The 24,239-nt window shown below is 41.9% G+C and overlaps 1 protein-coding gene across 2 annotated transcripts in view; it reads left to right on the top strand.

The window, feature by feature from the left end:
* Positions 1-17,733, top strand: part of CDKL4 (cyclin dependent kinase like 4) — a 71,065-nt gene extending 53,332 nt beyond the window's left edge. Inside the window, exons 6-10 of one of the 2 annotated variants that reach the window (XM_055377757.2) lie at positions 312-509; positions 3,108-3,190; positions 5,842-5,898; positions 11,176-11,310; positions 14,407-17,733. In XM_055377757.2, coding sequence (XP_055233732.2) covers positions 312-509; positions 3,108-3,190; positions 5,842-5,898; positions 11,176-11,310; positions 14,407-14,508 — 575 coding nt within the window. In that variant the 3' untranslated portion in view covers positions 14,509-17,733. Of the gene's footprint in view, positions 1-311; positions 510-3,107; positions 3,191-5,841; positions 5,899-11,175; positions 11,311-11,739; positions 11,953-14,406 lie in introns of those variants that run through there. The other variant, XM_055377758.2, reaches the window with a different exon arrangement.
* Positions 17,734-24,239: the final 6,506 nt, after the last annotated feature.

Genomic DNA, 24,239 nt, shown 5'->3' on the forward strand with positions numbered 1-24,239 from the left:
AGTGGAAACCAACAATGCTGTTTAGACTTAAAGTCACACTCCAGAAATTCTCATTCCCCCCATCCCTATCACACCACCCGCCACCCCAGTTTGAAGTAGTAAGAGATGTTAATTACCTAAAGTGCTCTTGAATGTCAAATTTACTATCTCAATGCACAGTAACTGTTTCCTCAATTAGTGCCTCACTGCATTAACCCTTAAGAGTATCATGGCCTCTGATGGTTATTGCAGCCTGAATGCCTGATGTGTTCTTGGGAGCAGTTCACATGTTGGGAGAATTGACTTACCTGATCTGATTGATGCATTTGCAGTTCCAGGAGATGCCTACACCGATTATGTAGCTACGAGATGGTACCGAGCTCCTGAACTTCTTGTGGGAGATACTCAGTATGGTTCTTCAGTCGATATATGGGCTATTGGTTGTGTTTCTGCAGAGCTCCTGACAGGCCAGCCACTGTGGCCTGGAAAATCAGATGTGGACCAACTTTATCTGATAATCAGAACACTAGGTATGAATTGCATTTTATGGCAACAGAGTTGCTGAATTGTTATAGCATTCATATGTTACTATAATAAAAAATAAATAAATAAAAATAAAAAACAAGAGTTTTATTGCTTCTTCAAAGTGTCACTCAGGATGGTTGTTCTCAGGTCTGGGTTGTAGCCAAAGCCCAATCCTTTTCTAAACATGCAGAACCGTAACTCCTCTCAGGGAGCTCTCAGATCCCTTTCCAGGAAAAGTCAATTAGCCATGGAATAAACTATACATTTACTTTCCATATCAGACTAAGATAGGGATAAGGATATAAGTCAGCTGCCTAGAGCTTAATCTAAGATATTTGATCAAATGCAATTTCTGTCCACTGTAAAAGAGGTTGCCCCCTTTACTCTAGAGCAGGAATCAGCAAATTTGTTTCTATAAAAAGCTATATGGTAAATATTTTAGGTTATGCAGGCTGTACAGCCTCTGTTGCAGTTCCCCAACTCTGCTATTGTAGTGCAAAAGCAGCAATACACAACATGTCAACAAATGAGCATAGCTGTGTTCCAATAGAACTTTATTTATGGACACAGAAATTTTAATTTCTTGTAGTTTTCACATGCAACAATATCAAAAAATCTTTTTTGACTTTTAAAAATCTGCTTAAAATTGTAAAACCAATTCTGAGGTCACAAGCTGTACAGAAACAGGCAGTAGGCCAGATTTGGCCTGCAGGTCATAGTTTGGCAGACTCCTGCCTGAGAGCTTAAGAGTCTGATTTTACTTCCTGATTAGGGGTGGCTGCTGAAGTTTAGAATAATGTTAACACATCTTCTTTGTATAGTACTTAAGAATTTACAAATTACTTTCATACGCATCATCTTTTTCAGTCTTAAGAAAAACCTGTTAAGGAAGTTATAATGTTTTTAATTGTGCCTATGTTATAAACGAGGAAACAGAGGCTTAGGGAGCTTCCATGATTGGCCTGAAGTCATATAGCCAGGTAAGTGCAGAATAGGAATGAGACTGCAAGGGTTTCTTTCGTGAGCTTTCATTATGTGTCAGCATAACCCGAAAAGTGAGCCACAGCTTCATGCCAACAGCATGGATGCAAAGAAAGTGATACCTCTACACACAAAATGAGAATTTGTTAATTCCTTCCCACAGGCTCTCCTGGCAGCATGGCTGCTGGACAGTTCCCTGGTCAGTTCCAACATATTATGGAAAATTCTGCAGCATGAAAAATGTGGGGTAGAGTACCACTGCAGGCCACACTTTGTCTGATTCATTCCCTAAAAAGATTCTGGAAATTTACATTACATACCTGAGTTTAAATCCTAGATCTGTTAAGTTACTGTGTGATCTTGGACAAGTTATTAAATTTCTCTAAGCCTCATTTTCCTCATTGGCACAATGGAGATTTAAAATAGCAACTACTCCAGGCTGGGCAACATAGGCAGACCCCATATCTGCAAAAAATTTTTAAAAATTAGCTGGACATGATGGCGCATGCCTGTAGTTCCAGCTACTCGGGAGGCTAAGGTGGAAGGATTGCTTGAGACTGGGAGATCGAGGCTGAAGTGAGCCATGATCGTGCCACTGCACTCCAGTTTTGGCAACAGAGAGAAAACCTGTCTGAAAAAATAATAACAACTATTGTTGTGAGATTATGAGATGAAGTCTCATAAAATCTCATTTATGAGATTAAATGAGATAATGTGTGTAAAGACCATAGTACCATTCTCTCACCTTGTCTTTTTTTTTTTTTTTTTTTTGAGATGGACTGTCACTCTGTTGCCAGGCTGGAGTGCAGTGGCGTGATCTTGGCTCACTGCAACCTCCGCCTCCCAAATTCAAGCGATTCTCCTGCCTCAGCCTCCTAAGAAGCTGGGACTATAGGTGCGCACCACCACACTCAGCTAATTTTTTGTATTTTTAGTAGAGACGGGGTTTCACCATGTTGGCCAGGATGGTCTCGATCTCTTGACTTCGTGATCCACCTCCCTCGGCCTCCCAAAGTGCTGGGATTACAGGCGTCAGCCACCGCACCCAGCCTTCACCTTTTGATGGAGGCTGAATGGTGACCACATGTGACAAAGAGACTGGTTTGGGAGAACTGGCCTTACCTGAGAAGGCATGCGTCTGCAGAATCCCATTCCTCTCATCTCTGGAGGGAACAATCAGGCACAATATTTCTTTCACACCTGCACTTCAGGCATTAACCCTGTTTTTTGTTTTTTGTTTGTTTGTTTGTTTTGTTTTGTTTTTGAGATGGAGTCTTGCTCTGTCGCCCAGGCTGGAGTGCAGTGGCATGATCTCAGCTCACTGCAACCTCTGCCTCCCAGGTTCAAGCGATTCTCCTGCCTCAGCCTCCTGAGTAGCTGGGGTTACAGGCATGGACCACCACGCTTGGCTAATTTTTGTATTTTTAGTAGAGACGGGGTTTCGCCATGTTGACCAGGCTGGTCTCAAACTCTTGACGTCAAGTGATCCACCTGCCGTGGCCTCTCAAAGTGCTGGGATTACAGGTGTGAGCCACCATGCCTGGCCTTCAGGCATTAACCATTTAAACACTTGATTATTCTTTGCCAAATTTATGATGAATTATATGGTTTGTATTTTACAGGAAAATTAATCCCAAGACATCAATCAATCTTTAAAAGTAACCGGTTTTTCCATGGCATCAGTATACCTGAGCCAGAAGACATGGTAAGCTGCTCTGTTTTGAATGTTTTATTACTTGTGTTGCGGCTTTCTTTAAAGAGGTAGTTGTTATTTATTTATTTATTTTTTTATTTATTTATTTAGAGATGATGTCTCACTCTGTCACCAAGGCTGGAGTGCAGTGGCAAGGTCATGGCTCACTGCAGCCTCAACCTCCGAGACTCAAGTGATCCTCCCACCTCAGCCTCCCCAATGCTGGAATTACGCATATGAGCCACCATGCCTGGCCTGTTTCTTTTTTAATATTTGTGTTTTTGGCTTCTGTTTTCCTTGTGACATATTAGCACAGTGTATTATTCTATTTTCACACTGCTGTAAAGAACTTCCCCGAGACTGGGTAATTTATAAAGGAAAGAGATTTAATTGACTCACAGTCCAGCATGGCTGGGGAGGCCTCAGGAAACTTAACAATCATGGCAGGAGGGGAAGCAGGCACCTTCTTCACAAGGCGGCAGGAGAGAGGGGTGAGAGCACAAGGGAAAACTGCCACTTTTAAAACCATCAGATCTCATAAGAACTCCCTTACTATCATGAGAACAGCATGGAGGAACCCCCGTCATGATCCAGTCACCTCCCTCTCTCAACACATGCGGTTATAATTTGAGATGAGATTTGGGTGGGGACAGAGAGCCAAACCATATCACACATATTGAAGAAACTATATAAAAACTACATTACAATGAGCCAGGAAAAACGCTTTAAATGTTTACTCGTCTTATCTATTCAAAAATTAATGTTAAATTTAAAGTGAAAATATATTTAGTATCTTAGATACTACATACTTTTAATCCATTGGTCAAAGCCTTAGGAGAATTTTCCCTTAAATAATTATATTCTCATAAAGACTGCTTATAGTAGTCTTCTTTATTTTGAAAAAAAATGCATTTAAAATTTTTTCGGCTTGTAAAACAAAGCTCAAATCAATCAAAAGCTTTTTTCACAACATATATTTTTACATGGGAGATTGTTTTACAAAATGATCCCCATTGTACTCATTAAACTCCAAATCACAGGGATGATCTCTCTACTCTTGCAATGGTCTTTGCCTTTATTTGAAAACATATCAATGACTATTTGACTCTCTCTCTTGCTCTCTGTAGACATTGACTTCCTGTGTGTGTTACCTAAGTTCAGGCTATGCTCTTTAAAGCTCCATATGGTCCAGAATCTGCCTGTAAAAGAAAAAACTGTCAAGAAAAGCATGTGTCCGCACTCCAACTATGCTGGAGTCAGAGCCACGCGGGGATGGGGCAAAGTCTGAGAAGGCAAATCATGATCTATGATAGATGTGAACTGTCCAAATAACCTGAGGTCCAAATGGTCCCAACCATCTCTAGACACCCTGTTCATTTTAAATCAACTATTTCATATAATATCTTGATTTATATACTGGTTTTCTTTTTTATTGTCTTTGTTAAAGCCTTTAACAAATGTAATATAAGGTTAAAGGTTGAACTGCAAGGTTAAAGGTTACAAAGGAATATTTATATAACGTGTGTTTAAAGAATAAACTACAACAAACTTAAGTGTCTTAAGTTTCCCACCATTATCTTTCAGGCATCTCCATCCCCTTCTTTCCTCATCATTCTGAATGTTGTGTTTTTCATTCTTTTGATTTCTGTAGTGCTCTTATGCATGTAGTCCAATGTATTTTCATGAATACTCAAAAGCATCCTTAGAAGTAGATCAGGCACAGATTTTATAGCACTGTTGTAGGATTTCAGATAGGAGCATTTGGGACCCACATTTACCCAGCATCAACTGCAAGACATTGTGAAATTAAGAAAATTAACTTCAGTTTTATGTATTTCAGATCTTTACACTACAGTGTACAATTATATAAAAGTGTGATTTAAAAAATATATTTAAAGCCGGGCGCGGTGGCTCACACCTGTAATCCCAGCACTTTGGGAGGCCGAGGCGGGCAGATCACTAGGTCGGGAGATCGAGACCATCCTAGCGAACATGGTGAAACCCCGTCTGTACTAAAAATACAAAAAATTAGCCGGGCGTGTGGTGGGCGCCTGTAGTCCCAGCTACTCAGGAGGCTGAGGCAGGAGAATGGCATCAACCCGGGAGGTGGAGCTTGCTGTGAGCCTTGTTCGTGCCGCCACTGCACTCCAGCTTGGGCGACAGAGACTCTGTCTCAAATATATATATATATATATGTATATACATATATATATATATTTAAAATGAATTATCTAACCTACTAGAGAGTCTTTCTTTAAAGTGTTGTTATTACTAATATATTCAAAATATAGGCCAGGTGAGTTGGCTCACCCCTATAATCCCTGCACTTTGGGAGACTGAGGCAGAAGAATCACTTGAGGCCAGAAGTTTGAGACCAGCTCATGCAACATAGCAAGACCCCATCTCTACAAAAAAATAAAAAATTAGCTGGGTGTGGTGGCACCCACCTGTAGTCCTAGATACTTAGGAGGCTGAGGTGGAAAAATCTCTTGAGCCCAGGAGTTCAAGGTTAAAGTAAGCTATGATCATGCCACTGCACTGCAGCCTGGGAGATAGAGGGAGACAGTATCTCTAAAAACACACACACATACCTACGCACATATATACACACACATATTACTTTGTTCTTATGTAATATTGAATGTTTTAACCTTGTTTTTCAGGAAACTCTTGAGGAAAAGTTCTCAGATGTTCATCCTGTGGCTCTGAACTTCATGAAGGTACTTAAGAATCAATTATAACTCTTATTAGCTATAAATTGTAATGACTGAAGCTGGTAATTTGAGGAGGGGTGGACAGTGGATTAAATAATGCCAAAATAGGATGTAGTCATTGAAAATGATAAAGAACTATAAAACAATTCCAGTTAAAGGGACATCATTGGTTTAAGCAGTAATTGTTCTAACATATCTGTTAACATTAGTAGATGAGGCAAAATCAGAGCCATGCAGACACCAGACCTAGCTCCTGCACTAGGCCCAAGAGAGACGCCAAACCAAGGACAGATTCAAATAAAAAGCAGAAGAAACTTACCTATGCCTAGTCTGCCATTCATGCTTGACCAAATGGCGCCACACTAGAAGGTGTGTGACCCTGCCATCCATTGTGTATACCAAAAGCTCACTGGACAAAGGGTATGAGGATACCAGAGAGGGTATCTACCTTTGACAATCAATTAAGTTCTGTCTACAGTAGTGTCTTCCAAATGTGGCTATTCATCAGAATGGCCTGGGAACTTTTGAAAAATACAGATTCCAGTATCTAGCCTCAGATTCAGAAGGAGAATTTTCATGAGTGGGACCTTGGCATGTGTATCTTTAAACATGCCCTTAGGTGATTATGATAAACAGCTCAGTTTGAGACTCATCTGATCTAGACGGTGGGGCCATTTGGATGACCTAGAGTCACCTTTTGTAGACCAGCCTTTGTGCGAGTGCTGGTCACTGCCATGGTGCTATCCAGAGTGCTGGAGTGCTTCAACCTAAGTCCTCCTGAGAGTCAGAGCCTGATACCCCTGTGCTCTCAGACTCCGCATACCATTGCTCCACCTGACCTCAGCTGCCATCTACCCTATCTTACTGCCCAGACCTGCTTTCACCCAGCACTCAGCAGGTCCTGTCCTAGAAGCCCAGTTCCCTGACCTTGTTCTTGACAGGTTGTTCTGACCCACTTGCAATTTAGCAAAACCTGCAAGGGAGAAGGGAGACATCAAGCACTGCAAGCCCAACGAATTGTCAGATGGAAGCCAGAGACAACCTGTGGTTCCCTGGAAAGCAACTCTGGGGCATGAAAACTGCAAGATGTAGGACAGGTTCCCTGTCCTCATCTCCAAAGATGAAGAGCCCTGGTTGGCTGCCTAAGGTTTTAGATGAAGCTAGGTTTGTTACTCGACTATTTTATTTAGACCCATAAGTATCAACCTAAGACCCAAGAATCCTCTCAGTGCATCAAGGATTGTGCTGTTTCATGGACCACACCCTATCTTATAGACTCCTGCCCCATGTTAGATGAGAGAAGACTTTAATTCCTTGCAATTGAGACATTTTTTTTTTTGAGACAGAGTCTTGCTCTGTCGCCCAGGCTGGAGTTCTCCGCTCACTGCAACCTCCGCCAACCAGGTTCGAGTGGTTCTCCTGCCTCAGCCTCCTGAGTAACTGGGACTACAGGCACACGCCACCACACCAGGCTAATTTTTGTATTTTTAGTAGAGACAGGGTTTCATCATGTTGGCCAGGATGGTCTCCATCTCCTGACCTCATGATCCGCCCACCTAGGCCTCCCAAAGTGCTGAAATTACAGGCGTAAGCCACTGTGCCCGGCCCAAGACATCTTTAACGGCAAATAAGTACTGGCTACCATAACTGGTGTTTATCCCATGGGACAGAATCATAACCTATGCAGGGACTTCTCAGGTGGATGGCGTGTTTGGCAATGGCAGAGTCAAGGAGAGTGGTGGCATGCAGTGGCCAATCTATGGCAGGTCTTCTGTGTTCTCTTCATTAGGTTTAAAATGAGACCATGAGCACAATCTTTCTTATTTATTACTCATTTATTTCCATAGTCATGACCATCCTATCACTATATCAGCTTCAGCTGGTCCATCAAGAAGAAGACTATAGACTATTAGAAATTTTATCAGAGCGTTTTCTGTGAAATTTGAAGTTTGGATTTAAGAAAAGGATCCTGACTTGGACTTTACCGTTTTGATTTCTCATCTCTCATCTTCCAGATGTTTTCTGGGTTAGGAGCACATCTACAGGGAACACCTCTGATTAATTCTTCAGCTTCTTGATATACAGAAAGTTATTAATCCAGGCAGGCAAGGACTCAGAAGCCTCAATTCTACTCAGCTCATCTCAATGCTTCAGAATTAAGCAGGACATTGTTCCAGCTCAGACTCCATGGAGAGAGCTCAGCATTAGCAGTGTCTTCTAAGAATCTAAAAATGTTCTTTAAAATGAAAATTCATAGGTATTTAGTGATGGACTAGATTTCAATAGTTTTGAAAGCCCATATAAAAACATGAATGAGGCTGGGCATGGTGGCTCATGCCTGTAATCTTAGCACTTTAGGAGTCCAAGGCAGGAGGATCACTCAAGCCCAGGCGTTTGAGACCAGCCTGGACAACAAAGTCAGACCCTGTCTCTACAAAACATAAAAAATAAATAAAAATTATTGAGGCATGGTGGCATTTGCCTTTAGTCCCAGCTACTTGGGAGGCTAAGGCGGGAGGATTGCTTGAGCCCAGGAGTTGAAGGCCGCAGTGAGCCATGATTATGCCACTGCACTGTAGCCTGGGTGACAGTGAAACCTCATCTCTAAAAAAAAATAAAATAAAATCAACGTGAATAAATTCAAGATATATTTGAAAGGAAAACCGATAGGACTTAATTATCATTGATATATGGGGAATAAAGTAGAAGAGGTGGCAAGGGTACAGTGCCTGTATTGCTTTTTCAGGTATTGGCAGGTCTGGGCTTTCTCTGAAAACTCTTGGCGAGGTTCTTTCCTTGCCTCTTCCAGCTTCTCGTAGCCCCAGGCATTCTTTGACTTGTGACAATGTAACTCCAATTTCCACCTCCATCATAGCATGGCATTCACTCTGTGTGTCTGTCTACACCATCTTCCCTCTTCTTATAAGGAAACCAATTGTAATTGGGTTGGGGGTGTACTCCATGCCATTATGGCCTTGTCTTCACTAATTACATCTGCAAAGACCTTATTTCCAAATAAGGTAACATTCTGAGGTCCTGGGAGTTAGAACTTCAACATACATATTTTTGCGGCGATACAACTCAACCCATAACAGTGACCTTGAGGCAGATGTTAAGTTAGCAGTTGCACCTGCAGGTCTGGAGTTCATAGGGGAGGTCTGGAATGGAATTGTAGATGTGGAAATCTCTGGTAAACTTTGATAATTGAAGCCATAGGCAGCAAAGAGATCACCTAGAAACCAAGAACAGATGAGAAAAAAAGGGGTGGCTAGGATTTGGCCTTGAGGAATTTTATCCAACCGTAGTGGAGAACATAGTAGAGAAGAAGATAAACTAGCAAAGGCTGGTTTGAAAAGGAGTGGCCAGGAGGGAGGAGCAAGGAAAGTGAGAGATTAGAGAAGCCAAAGAGAAACAAAGTTTCAAGGAGGGCTTGGTCAGTAGTGTCTAATACTATTGAGATGAGAGAGAATTCAAAATACATAATGGGTTGAAGGATATGGAAGTAGAGGTCAGTGGTATTAATAACAAGAGCCACTTTAATGGAACAGTGGAAGCAAAAGCCAGAATAGAGTGATAAAGAAATAGAGACTATCACAGTTTGTATTCAAAATAGTATTTCTGGCCAGGTGCAGTGGCTCACGCCTGTAGTCCCAGCACTGGGAGGCCGAGGCGGGCAGATCACTTGAGGTCAGGAGTTCGAGACCCGCCTGGCCAACATGGTGAACCTGTCTCTACTAAAAATACAAAAATGTACTCAGCATGGTGGTGCATGCCTGTAATTCCAGCTATTTGGGAGGCTGAGGCATGAGAATCGCTCAAACCTGGGAGGTGGAGTTTGCAGTGAGCTGAGGTGGCGCTACTGCATTCCAGCCTGGGTGACAGAACAAGACTTTGTCTCAAAAAAAAAAAAAAAAAAGAGTCTTTCTCTCCTGATTATAGCCCTAACAGTATTAGGATTTGAGGAGAATGTTTTTCCAGCAGCAGCTGGAGTTGATATATGGCATGGGTCATTAATTAGGGGTCATCTGCTTGGACCAGGCAGTTGACATGGAGGGACCGGTAAGTCTAGTTTTACTGAGCAGGATTGTTTCTTGAAGAACAGGACTAATCAGATCCCTCGCCAAGGGCCAGGTGACACTGCTTAGGGGCAGGCAGCTTCAGGGATCTCAGAGATCTGAGGTCAGCTGGGGTCAGGGAGGAACAGACACCACAGGGCAGTGCCCGGCTGGGGCAGCCTCAGGCAACGCAATTGTCTGGGCTTGAGAATGCCTCAAAACAATGTTTGTGATGGTGGTGAGCCTTATTTCTCTCTTATGATGGAAGGCAATAATTGTCAGGTCATCTGTGCCTGTGTATTGTAAAACTGCTCCTTTTAAAAATGCAAATAAAGGAGAGATGTGGTCTCACTATGTTACCCAGGCTGGTCTAGACCTCTGGACTCCCAAAGTGCTGGGATTACAGGCTTGAGCCACCAGGTCTGGCTTAAAGCTGCTCTTTATGGATCATAATCTGTGTTTATTGGTGGGCAAAGTCCCACTGTCTGGCTGGAGTATTAGTGTTTCTCAGAGAAAACCTCTTTGTGTCAGGACCCCCACTGACTCCTCTGCTGTGATACTCCTCCCCACTCTCAGAAGCCGACCTAGAGGCTTCTAATGGTCTCAAATATAGAAGGGTCATAATGTCACCTTTTCTGTTTTGCCTGTAGTTATTTTTATATGAATATATAGTCAATTTTTCCTTGTTTTAGGTTCATTCTCATGACTGAGATTCTCACTTCCTCAGTCATCTCCTTAACCCAGTGGTTCTCAAACCTGAGCATATGGGCATCAGAATCACCCAGAGAGCTTCTTAAACACAAACTGCCGGGCCCCACCTCCAGTGCCTCGATTCCCTTTGGCAGGCGGGGTATAGGACCCAAGACTTCGCATTTCTAGCAAGTTCCTGCGACGCTGATGTTTTTAGTCCAGGGACTACACTCTGCAGACTGCTATAAACGATTTGCTTTCAGCAGTGATTTTAAAATGTCATTGGTGGGAACACCAGATCTACAGGTGGCCTCTTTCAGAGAGACACTGACCATCCATTCATTCTGCCCTCAAAAGACTTTGAAGTAGGAAAAAGAAGAGCAATCCTAGCTATTAGCAAGCTCCAACTACTTGATAATACACAAACTTGAAGATTTTCTAAACTCATATTTATCCTAGCAAGTTATTCAGTTTGTGGGCACGGTAACAAAATGAGCCCCTCCCTTAACATCTTCTTTGCTATTCTCTTCCTCCAAAGGGGTGTCTGAAGATGAATCCAGATGACAGATTAACCTGTTCCCAACTCCTGGAGAGCTCCTACTTTGATTCTTTTCAAGAGGTCCAAATTAAAAGAAAAGCATGTAATGAAGGAAGAAACAGAAGACGCCAACAGGTACTTCCGCTCAAAAGTTAAAGTGCTATAAAAAGAATTCCTTTTTTGTTTTTGTTTGTCTGCCTTTCAAAGTGAGACAAGGTGGACACCAAGACCTTTCATTTGTACTGGTGTAGTTGCATTTGTCTAGCTTAATAAATATCGGTAATTGATGTAATAAAACCATAGAACTATGAAAATATCAAGATTATTGCAAAAAAATCTTATTCCAAACACACCTGAATCAAATCGTTAAGCAACTCTTTGGCTGCTCTGATTGGATATCCCACCCACAAGATCGTATACCCATAATATAACAACTTCATATAATAAAATGCTGATTCCAACAGGACTGAGTTTTGCCAGCATTGCAAAGGAATCCAAGTGCCTTTCTGTAGCCTCCAGATGTGCAATAAAGGTAACTTGACTCTTCCATCTTTTCACCCACAGCAGGCACCTAAGTCTGCCTTTCCTAGGCTTTTTCTCAAAACCAAGATCTGCCAGGTACAAAGGAATGAAACCCAGACATCTGGGAACCAAATTCTACCCAATGGGCCAATATTGCAGAACAGTATGGTGACTGTTATGACAAACATTAATACTGGAGTTTATCAGGTGACTGTCCTTCACTTGCTTTCAGAAAACTTTGAAGTTAAATCGTAAACTCCATGGAAATAGGTTTGTTTTGGTTCAGGGCTTTTTCTCACCTTGTAAACCCGGCACCTAAAACAGTATCTGACACAGAGAAGGTCCTTAATATTATTAAAATAAATAAGTAGACGAACATTGCCTAATAATAAACTGAGTTGGTAATTTCCAGTTCATCAGAGGCTAGCAATTTTCACAGTTTGCGTTTGCTTAATCTTTCATCTTCAATCTAATTTTCAGTCATTTGTCTTCTCATTAGCATGTTTTCCATAAAGGAAGAAAGTGTTGTCTTTTCCCAACCTTTTAATAGTTAAAATAGAAGTTTGTTGGGAGAGAAAAATCAAACTAATCCAGAAGATGAAATGTTAAATCATTTCTGTGTATCCAAAATCTCTAGGTATCCATATTTTGATTACATGGGCCATTTTACCTTTTGCTATTAAATGTTTGCAAATCAAGCCCAATGCAGCTTATACTTAAATAACAACAAAAAAAATTAAAGATCACTGAGGCAGCAATCTGAAAGACAGTGTGAATTGTGTGTAAAAGGACACTCTCCTGTTAAAAACATCTCAGCTGGCGTGGTGGCTCATGCCTGTAATCCCAGCATTTTGGGAGGCCGAAGTGGGCAGATCACTTGAGGTCAGGAGTTTGACACCAGCCTGGCCAACATGGCAAAACCCCATCTCTTCTAAAAATACAAAAATTAGCCGGGTGTGGTGGCGGGCGCCTGTAATCCCAGCTCCTTGGGAGGCTGAGGCAGGAGACTTGCATGAACCCGGGAGGCGGAGTTGCAGTGAGCTGAGATTGTGTCACTGCACTGCAGCCTGGGCAACAGAGTGAGACTTCATCTCAAAAATAATAATAAAAATAAATAAATAAAAACATCCCAGCACTTTGGGAGGCCGAGGTGGGTGGATCACGTGGTCAGGAGTTCAAGACCAGCCTGGCCAACATGGCAAAACCCCATCTCCACTAAAAATACAAAAATTAGCCAGGTGTGGTGGTGGGCACCTGTAATCCCAGCTACTTGGGGGGCTGAGGCAGGAGAATCGCTTAAACCCTGGAGGCGGAGGTTGCAGTGAGCCGAGATCGTGCCACTGCACTCCAGGCTGGGCGACAAGAGGAAGACTCCATCTCAAAAAAAAGAAACCAAAAAAACAAAAAACTCACTGGATTCCCCCCAACACTGGCCTGGGAGGGTCCACAGTGTCAGCTGCCCCAGCTGGCCTCCTGGTCCCCCTAATCACTGTCTACCTGGGAATCTGTCACGGACCTTGCCTTGCCTCGAGGGGGTTGGGTGCTGCTCTCCCTTCACAGCTCCAGCTCTCTGCTTGGGTTTACAGCTGTGCTATCCTTCCTTCAATGCCTGCAACCCAGCTGATACAGATCAGGGACTGTGAACAAGGCCTTCCAAAAGGCCCAGAGGCAGCAAAAGGAAAGAAACACAAAGGGCAGCATGCACCTAGAGAATCTCATTTACAGAGATCAGCCCATGTTCTCCATCCTCTGTAAACTGCATTCTATCCACCTCCGCATGGTGGGTTCCCCTGTAGCACCTACACGAGGCCAGTCCTAAACAGCTCTCTCCTTCAAGTGAGGTGCCCAGGGAGCCAGGCCAAGAGAAAGACAGGGGTGCCTTTCAAGTTCTGGTGTTCCTTCAGAAGACACACCTGAATCCTAGATATTTTACCATATCAGAAAATAAATGTTACAGAAAAAAGTCTTTTCATTCATTGCGGTTTCCTTAAGACTAAATAATGTTTAAAGTTGATAGTAAAGAGGTTTTAAGCCTTTGCTATTCTGCCAATATTCTAGCTATTAAAAATTTGAGGCCAGGTGGGTGGCCCACGCCTGTAATCCCAGCATTTTGGAAGGCTGAGGCAGGTGGATCACCTGAGGTCAGGAGTTCAAGACCAGCCTGGCCAACATGATGAAACTCTGTCTTTATCAAAAATACAAAAATTAGCTGGGCATGGTGGCTCACACCTGTAATCTCAGCTACTTGGGAGGCTGAGGCACAAGAATCACTTGAATCTGGAGGCAGAGGTTGCAGTGAGCCGAGATTGCACCATTGCACTCCAGCCTGGGCAACAGGCTGAAACAGAGTGAAATGGTGTCCAAAAAACAAATAATTTTTTTGAGGTGGGTACAGTGTAGTCTCCTGGAATTATTGTATAGTAGCTGATGGGCATCTACCTTTTAAGTATTGACTAGATACTCAGATTAAGTGTACTGAAATAAATAGTAGTATATGCATGGGTATCCTAGAATAAGTAATAGAACCTAATTTTCAGGTATCAGAGAATCTCAATTTTTGGAAAGGTAACCCTACTTAATTTTAAAATTGATGTCTTTTGACATCTTTGTACCATAAGTATCCGCTTGTCTTATCATCTTTCAATCAAACTGTACAAATAGGAATTGTTTTCAATTTGCTTTCTTATTTTTGTCTTGTTCTGCTATTAGAATCAACTGTTGCCTCTCCTACCAGGAAGCCACATCTCCCCCACACCTGATGGAAGAAAACAAGTCCTCCAGTTAAAATTTGATCATCTTCCAAACATTTAGGAAAATGTTCTTTCAAGTGCAAAGTAATTTAATATGTACACATTTTGAACAAGTGAGATAGGAATTCTCAGTGTTTCAAATGCAAATGAGCCATATGAAAATTAAGATGCCTTCTAGAATTGTTTTGCTCTGATCATTGCTGATTCTTTTCCCCGTGCTTTTACATGCCAACTTTATCTTTTAGAATATTTTCTTTAAATGTTATAAAGCCTAAAACTGCACATATGGAAGAGACATTTTCAATTTCATCAGAGCAGCCCCTCCCGAGGCTATCTATATGGAGAATTTGTGAGCTTATACTTTGATTTATGAAAAAGATTTACATGTGTCATCTTGCTTTAGCTGACCACATAATTTCTTAAAGCAATATCAAATAGCCTGCCTCACTGTTTGTGTAAGAAATGACATATGTTCCTGCATTGTAATTCATACTTATTGTAACCAGGTCTATTGAGTAATGCTGGTATCTTATTCTGTGTTTTTATATTGGTGTAGAAAAGGAACCTTGAAAGGTCATTCAGGTTTATCTCTAGATTCCACGGCAGGCTCTCCTTTGTCTGTCTCATGAGGCATTGATGATTCTATTTTTAAAGCTAGCTAGAGAAAATTACATACAAATTCCAATACATAGCAAACAGTGGACCAATGACAAGGAATTGCCATCCTCATCAGTAACGCCCTCGGATAATTGACTGCTGTCCTTTGCGATATCACCATTCCTTATCCTTTTCTCCTCCTGATTAAGTCATCTCATGACCCAAGCCGATCCTCCTGGGTGTGTTGTCTGAATAGCTCATGGCCAGTACTCTCTTGCAAACATTTGCATCCATGGCCTCTGTGAAATTGTACAGCCCAAAACTAGTGAGTGCATCTTAATCAGGTTGGTTTGTAAACACAAGAGCAGGAAGATTATCTTTCAGTTAATATTATTTCATATCTCTTACAAAACAACAAAGCAAAGCAAACCCCTCAATAACTGAGCTGAATTTACTTTGGGATATTTTCCCAACCAAACTTGACATACATATGTATATACGTATATATTTTTTTTCCCAACTAAACTTGACATACATACGTATATACACATATGTATAAACATGTATTTGTAAATATATACTTAAAATTATAAATTTTGCAGCACCATATTAGGTGCCTTTTATCCTGGACATCAAAAATGATGCAGAATATTTAAAAGTACTTTTAGTTTGCTAACAAGGAACTCATATAAAATAATAGCATAGGGTTATCACTGTCAGGCAAAACGGCACAATCAGTGATATTCCTATCAGGAAAAATTAAAGAGTATTTTATTAACTCATTTCTGCTCCCGTGTCTGGCATACTTAACTGAATGTTGTCAAATTTTGCAAATACACTTTATTCCAGAAATTTTCTATGTCCAGCACCAAGAGTTAAGGATATATTGTTGTTGAAGAAACATGATAATATCCTATGTTCGTGTCTAAAAGTCTTCCGCACTTAGAAACACATAAACTCCCAGAGAATCTATTCAGTTATGTAGAAGCATCCATTTAATAAGGAATTATGACATCTAAACAATAGTTTTTTGTTCATGGGAAGGATTTTTTTTTTTTTGAGACAGGGTCTTGCTCTGTCACCCAGGCTGGAGTGCAGTGGCGCAATCACAGCTCACTGCAACCTCCACCTCCCCGGCTCAAGTGATCCACCCATCTCAACCTGTAGCTGGGACTACAGCGGGTGCCACCACACCTGGCTAATTTTTAACTTTTTTTGTAGAGATAAGGTCTCGTTATGTTGCCCAGGCTGGTCTCTAACTCATGAGCTCAAGTGATCCTCCCACTTCGGCCTCCCAAAGTGCTGGGATTACGGAAGTGCGCCAACACACCCTGCAAGGAAGGACTTTTTAAGTGAGCTGATCTGATCTGGCCTACATTCTTAGTGTAAATATAACCTGTTAAGTAAGGCCTTCTTATTTTCATCTTGTTATCAGGAATATGCCTTTTCAGATTTGTATATTTCTTGCTTTTTTTCTTTTTGAGACAGGGTCTGACTCTGTCACCAAGGCTGGAGTGGCGCAATCGTGGCTCACTGCACCCTCGACCTCCTGGGCTCAAGCAATCCTCCTGCCTCAGTCTCTCAAGTAATTGGGACTACAGGTACATGCCACCACGCCCAGCTAATTTTTTTTTTTTTTTTTTTTTTTGAGATGGAGTCTCACTCTGTCGCCCAGGCTGGAGTGCAGTGGCACAATCTCGGCTCACTGCAAGCTGCTCCGCCTCCCGGGTTCACGCCATTCTCCTGCCTCAGCCTCCCTAGTAGCTGGGACTACAGGCGCCCACCACCACGCCCGGCTAATTGTTTTGTATTTTTAGTAGAGACGGGGTTTCACCGTGTTAGCCAGGATAGTCTCGATCTCCTGACCTCGTGATTCGCCCATCTCGGCCTCCCAAAGTGCTGGGATTGCAGGCGTGAGCCACCGCGCCCGGCTCCAGCTAATTTTTTGTAGAGAAAAGGTCTTGGTATATTGCCCAGGCTGATCTCAAACTCCTGGGCTCAAGCAGTCTCCCTGCCTTGCCCTTCCAAAGTGCTGGGATTACAGGTGTGACCCACCACACCCTGCCAGTTTCCTGCATTTTTAACAGGACGATACCACAGGTGCAAAGAAAATGAGAAATAAAAGATAAAAGGCAACTTTGCTGAACAATTTATTTTTAGCTTTCATAATGTTTTTCATTTAAGCCTTCTTATTACCAAACCACTCATACTGCTCTAGCTATCTTAAATATATATCTCTCTATATTATGTATCTATATAGATAATATATTTATGCATATCCATATATACGCACATAAAATATGATATACACATACACATATAGAAAATAAGACAGCATTCCATTGCCCATTTTGCTTGTAATTATGTTTCAAATAACAACGAAGTTTTTGGCAGGGATGGTGGGATGACTGTCTTTCCTTATTTTTGCTTGCATTAAAAAATTAATTCAAACTAGCATTTCTCTCTTTTTTCCTCAGACAAATCCATCACTTAGGTGTCACTGGGGAGGGGACAGGAGAGAGCATCTAATGCTTAGAAAAATGCTCTAATATAGTCATATTACCATGAAGAAAAATAAACAGGCCAGGCGCAGTGGCTCATGCCTGTAATCCCAGCACTTTGGGAGGCCAAGGCAGGAGGATAACCTGAGGTCAGGAGTTCGAGACCGGTCTGGCCAACATGGTGAAACCCCGTCTCTACTCAAAATACAAAAATTAGCCTGGCATGGTGGTGGGCGCCTGTAATCCCAGCTACTCAGGAGGCTGAGGCAGGAGAAACACTTGAACTCAGGAGGCGGAGATTGTAGTGAGCTGAGATCATACCACTGCACTCCAGCCTAGGCAACAGAGCGAGACTCCGTCTCAAAAAAAAGAAAGAAAAGAAAAATCAGCTTCTGATGCCATATGCCTGTTTAATTGTCCCTGGGTGGCCCAGGCCACAGCATAGCATTGCTGCTGCCTGCGTTGCCCAGGGTCCCAAGTCTCAAGCTGTAACTCCTTCCTATTTCAAATACATATCTCTCACCTCTGTACTACACAAATTCTCTCACACCCTTCAGCCCATGAACAACAGTTGCTCTTCAGCATCTGGTTCCCAAATTGTGCAGTGCCTTTTTTTCTTTTTCTTTTTCTTTTTTTTTGGAGCGGGGACAGAGTCTCACCCTGTCATGCCCAGGCTGGAGTGCAATGGCGCAATCTTGGCTCACTGCAATCTCTGCCTCCTGGGGTCAAACGATTCTCCTGCCTCAGTCTCCCCAGTAGCTGGGATTACAGGTGTGTGCCACTGTGCCCAGCTAATTTTTTTTTGTATTTTTAGTAGAGATGGGGTTTCACCATGTTGGCCAGGCTGGTTTTGAACCCCTGACCTCGTGATCCGCCTGCCTCGGCCTCCCAAAGTGCTGGGATTACAATCATGAACCACCATGCCCAGACTGTGTAATGCATTTTTTATCTTTAGCAAGTAGTCTTGTCCCAGACTCTTCACAGAAGCCTACTTGATCCCGTAATTATGAGTTTCTGTTAGGCTCTTGTGCAGTTTCTGGATCACCTGGGTTCTGTCTCACTTATGTCAACTTTCAAGCCTTTTAATTTGTTTATGTAGTTCCTTCCTGATGCTGTCCAAATACTGCGCCATCATGGTGAGTGACGCCGCCTGAACATTCCTCTGTGCTCCGCCTCTTCGTGGCCTCTTCCCACCTTGGTTTCCTCAGACTTTCCACACACACGTATCTTAGAGTCTCCAAACAGTTTTTTGTTTGTTTGTTTTTTAGTTTGTTTGCTTTTCACAGTATTTTCAGGCCATTCAAAATGCAGACTTTGCCTATTCTTAGAGTTCCAACATAAAGGACATTTCGTTAGACCTCTCTCAGCCCTGGTGGCCTATGTGCTTGGGCTCTGTCTGTAATCTCTATTTCAGTCCTGGTGATATTTGAATGTAATTGTTCCAATTTGCCCCAACCACAAAGCCCTTTTAGGAGATCACTTTTTGAAGATTACTTTAACTAGACTGAATTGCTGAAAAGTTGTATTCAAGAAGCTTTTGAATCCTTGGGATTAGGGAGATGATTGAGTAAAGGGTAAAAACTAAGTTCTCGGGGGATGAAGAGTTGAAACAGAAAGTAGTTTGGTTTTTTTTCCTCCTAAATTAGGTGTATCACAGTTCTTCATTGCACTTGCAGATTTCCCAACCACAAAATTAAGGTTATTTTGAAAATCTTTTTTTTTTTTTTGAGACGGTCTCTCTCTGTCGCCCAGACGAGAGTGCAGTGGCATAATCTCAGCTAACTGCAGCCTCCACCTCACATGTTCAAGCGATCCTCCTGCCTCAGCCTCCCGAATAGCTGGGATTACAGGCATGTGCCACCACGCCCAGCTAATCTTTGTATTTTTAGTAGATATGGGGTTTCATCCTGTTGGCCAGGCTGGTCTCGAACTCCTCACCTCAAGTGATCCACCCCACCTTGGCCTCCCAAAGTGCTGAGATTACAGGAATGAGCCTGACCTGAAGAGGTTTTGTGCTCCTTTAGCTTACTTGCCATAAAATTACAATTTTCCAAAAAGTTAACACTTTCTTAGTCATTTGTCACCACCATTGATTTCTAATCCTGGTCACAGAATTCTCAAAAAAAAAAAATTTTTTTTTAATTAAAAACTACCACCAGAAGAGGAATGATCTTAAAATTTTGCAAACATTAATATCCTTAAAAAATTGGGGGACCAGGTGTGATGACTCACATCTGTAATCCCAGCACTTTGGGAGGCTGAGGTGGGCAGATCATGAGGTCAGGAGTTTGAGACCAGCCTGGCCAACATGGCGAAACCCCGTCTCTCCTAAAAATGCAAAAATTAGCCAGGCACGGTGGCGGGCGCCTGTAATCCCAGCTACTCAGGAGGCTGAGGCAAGAGAATCGCTTGAACCTGGGAGGTGGAGGTCGCAGTGAGCCAAGATCGTGCCTTTGCATTCCAGCCTGGGTGACAAGAGCAAGACTCTGTCTCAAAAACAACAACAACAACAACAACAAAAACTAAAAACTGGGGAGTCAGTGTTAGCTTCATCACAAAGATACAGATTTTTAGGACATAAAGATAAAATGCCACTCACAAGTTAATGTTCTGCATATGTGTTTGTTTGTTTTATCTTTTTTTTCTTTTCTTTTGTTTTTTTTTTTTTTTTTTTTTTGGAAACAGGGTCTCACTCATTCTCCAGGCTGGAGTGTTGTTTGTTTTATACGAAAATTAACAACTTCATTCTTGTTTTAGAAGACTAAAGGTGTTTAAGAGTAGTAGTTAGGACCAGGCATGGTGGTGCACGCCTGTAATCTTAGCACTTTGGGAGGCCGAGGCAGGTGAATTGCTTGAGCCCAGGAGTTTGAGACCAGCCTGGGCAACATGTCAAAACTCTGTCCCTACCACAAAAAATACAAAAGTTAGCCAGGAGTGGTGGTGTGGGCCTGTACTTGGGTGGCTGAAGTGGGAGGATTCCTTGAGCCCAGGAGGTCAAGGCTGAAGTGAGCCATAATTGTGCCACTGCACTTCAACCTGGGTGACGGGTTTGCGTGAGCCAGGAGGCGGAGGTTGCAGTGAGCTGAGATCATGCCACTGCACTCCAGCCTGGGTGACAGAGTGAGACCCTGTCTCAAAAAATAAAATAAAATAATAAGAGTGGTCATTAGAGAATATAAATAGAAAAATCATTTGGTCTGGAAGTTTGGACAGCTAGGTTCTAGGCCTAAACTGCAACTCTCTGTGTATCCTTGACACAACATTTAACTTTTCTGTGCCTTCTGTAACTTTGCTATTTTCTCATTTGTAAAATAAGAGAGTACTGAAGCTAGATCATTTCTAAGTCTCCCTTTCAACTCTAAAGTTCTGTGATTCTCTGTGGCACACAGTGTTTGTATCCTGGTCATATCTCCCACTACAAGAGGCTTTCTAGAGAGTGTTTTTCATTAACAACACCAAGATAAAATTGTAGTGTTTATGATCTAGCCAGGAGCCAGGAGTTACCGTCCTCTCTCTCATCTCTGTCTTCCTTGCTTGCTTTCACACTCACGCAAACACACACACAACTACACCCTACTAGCTCCATCATGTCAATAGTAGTTTACAGGCAACCATCTAACACAGGTTAAATTTTCTAAATGAAAATGGGTTTTGAAGCTAATTATCACTAGATTTTAATGAGTGTAAATAAAATAGGTGTGTTTTTAAAATGCAGAGTAATATGTAATCATTATTTGATATTTTCATCAAAGAATTGGATATGATGCATATCATCAAGGAAGAACATTTAATCAAGTTTTAACTTCAGCAACACTTTTAGTAGTTTCAGTAAATGATAATTAAATTTTACAGATATATCTGAATTGTATACATTTTTGTTTCAAAAGCAAGGACTCAAGCCTGGCACAGTGGCTCACGCCTGTAATCTCAGCACTTTGGGAGGGCAAGGCAGGCGGATCACGAGGTCAACAGATCCAGACCATCCTGGCCAACATGGTGAAACCCCGTCTTTACTAAAAATACAAAAATTAGCTGGGCGTGGTGGCATGTGCCTGTAGTCCCAGCTACTCGGGAGGCTGAGGCAGGAGAATCGCTTGAACCCAGGAGACAGAGGCTGCAGTGAGCTGAGATTGCGCCACTGCACTCCAGCCTGGCAACAGAGTGAGACTGTGTCTCAAACAAACAAACAAACGAAAAAAAAAAACAAGGACTCAGGCTTTTTTTTTTTTTTAGATGGAGTTTCAATGGCGCTATCTCAGCTCACTGCAACCTCCGCCTCCTGGGTTCAAGTGATTCTCCTGCCTCAGCCTACTAAGTAGCTGAGATTACAGATATGAGCCACCACACCCAGCTAATTTTGTATTTTTAATATAGATGGGGTTTCACCATGTTGACCAGGCTGGTCTTGAACTCCTGACCTTGGGTGATCCACCCGCCTCAGCCTCCCAAAGTGCTGGGATTACAGGCATAAGCCACCGCGCCTGGCCTGGCTCAGTCAACTTTTAATTGACCCCAAAATTTGCTTAAGCTGAGAATTGGTAATCCTACTCAACAGGCATATAAATGATTTGTATTTTTAAAGTTAAAATTTTTCTTTCTGTTATGAACACTACTCATTGACCATATGTCTAAATATTGTCATATTGAAGATTCTGTGTGTCCATTTATTATTTTAGCACATATTTGTGTAGAAGCAGGTATATTTCAAATCACTTGAAGTCGTAGCTATATGTTAGTTAACATTGATAATTAGCCTAATCGTAATTGAAACTACTAGAAACAATTCACTAAAAGCAATTTTAGTTTTATTATGTTAAATATACATAATATTATGGTTTTTAAAAATTTAGCTTAAGATACTTTGAAAACCCACATATGAGATTAAATATTTTGGTGACTTTATATTTGTATATATAACTTGACCATGTTCTTTAGCTTATTTTAATAAAAGAAATATTTCTGTCTCCTAATTTCTATTCAACTCAGCTATTCATCAATTTTCTAATACTTCGTATTTAAATGAGAAAAACTGTCATCTTCATATGTAAATTCCACAACTTGTTATTTAATTTCCTATTGGTTGGAATATCTGAACAGCTGGCATGGCAAACTTTTTTTGTGTGTGCCTTGGGTTGGAAATTCTTACAAATGGAAAAACTAACAAAATATTTTCCAGTCTAACTAACTAGATGCTTATCCTTGAGAAAATCTTTACAACTTTACTTTGAGGCTGTAAGATTCTTTTTCTTTCAATTTATCAAAATATTTATCTGATCCCTTATAATACTGAAGCTACAGGATATGAAACTTTCTTGCATCTTCATTTCCAGGCTATCACAGTAATTTCTGTTGTGGGTTGTAAAAGGTGAAAAGGGCTGAAGACCAAACTGAGACTAGTGATCAAAAGAGAGAAAAACAACTATAAAATAATGAATGAGGTCACTATTTAAATATGCTCCAATTCTTTCATTTTCTTTTGAACTAATATTTCTGCTTTTATTCTTTTTAATGGAGCCTGTGTTAAAAAAAGAGCATAGCAGATTGTTTCCATTGATGACTGCAACAATTTCTCCCAGCCTACTTGCCTTTTGCAATGATACTTTGCCACTCCTTTTATCAAGAGGTGAAGTCGTCCTCCTCTGTCCCTACCTTGAGTCCAAGCTGGCCTTGTGATTTCCTGAGGCACACAGAATGCAGCAGAGGTGATGCTGTGCCATTTCTGGACCTAGCCCTTGGAGGGCCTGGCAGCTTCTGTTCCCTCTCTCTGGGGAAGCCAGCCACCCTGCTGCAAAAGAGCTTAGGCTGGACTATTAAGATACCACATGGAGAGAGACAGAGACCCTTGGAGAAGCACTTAAAGGGCCAGACACATGAGTGAAGCCTTCCTGGACCTTCCAACTCCACGTAGCCACCCGCCGAATATAGCCAAACAAGGGTCCCCAGCCAGCACCAAGTGGAATAGGTTAACTGCCCAGCTGAGCCTAACCAACCCACAGAATTGTGAGATATAATAAATCGTTGTTTTAAGCCACTAAATTTTGGGATGATTTGTTATGCAGCAATACATAACTGAAACAGAGTGTCAGTATATATATATATATTGTTGTTGTTGTTGTTGTTGTTGTTGTTGTTGTTGTTGAGACAGAGTCTCACTCTGTTGCCCAGGCTGGAGTGCAGTGGCACAATCTTGGCTCACTGCAACCTCTGCCTCCCAGGTTCAAGCAATTCTCCTGCCTCAGCCTCCCAAGTAGCTGAGACTACAGGCACACACCGCCACCCCTGGCTAATATTCTGTATTTTAGTAGAGACAGTTTCACCGTGTTGCCCAGGCTGGTTGCAAACTCCTGAGCTCAGGCAATCCACCCGCCTCGGCCTCCCAAAGTGCTGGGATTACAGGCGTGAGCCACCGCGCCCAGCCAAAACAGAGTATATTTTTAGATTGCATTACAATTGAACACGTTCCCAAATAATATGCACAGTTAAGATAAGGCGTAAGATCTGATGTTATTTAACCTAGAACTCTAAGTACATTCTAGGGAGTCTGTCCCCACCACCTACCCAGTCAAGGCTGCTATACTTCCAAGGGTCTCATGAAACATGTGTAAGCACCATATAGGGGAAATCTAAAGAAGTGTATTAAAGAAATGGTCCAAACATTGTATTTTACCAAATATATGAACACATGCTAGAAATT

The sequence above is a fragment of the Gorilla gorilla genome, chromosome 12 (genome assembly GCF_029281585.2).
Source record: "Gorilla gorilla gorilla isolate KB3781 chromosome 12, NHGRI_mGorGor1-v2.1_pri, whole genome shotgun sequence".
Lineage (NCBI taxonomy): Eukaryota > Metazoa > Chordata > Mammalia > Primates > Hominidae > Gorilla > Gorilla gorilla.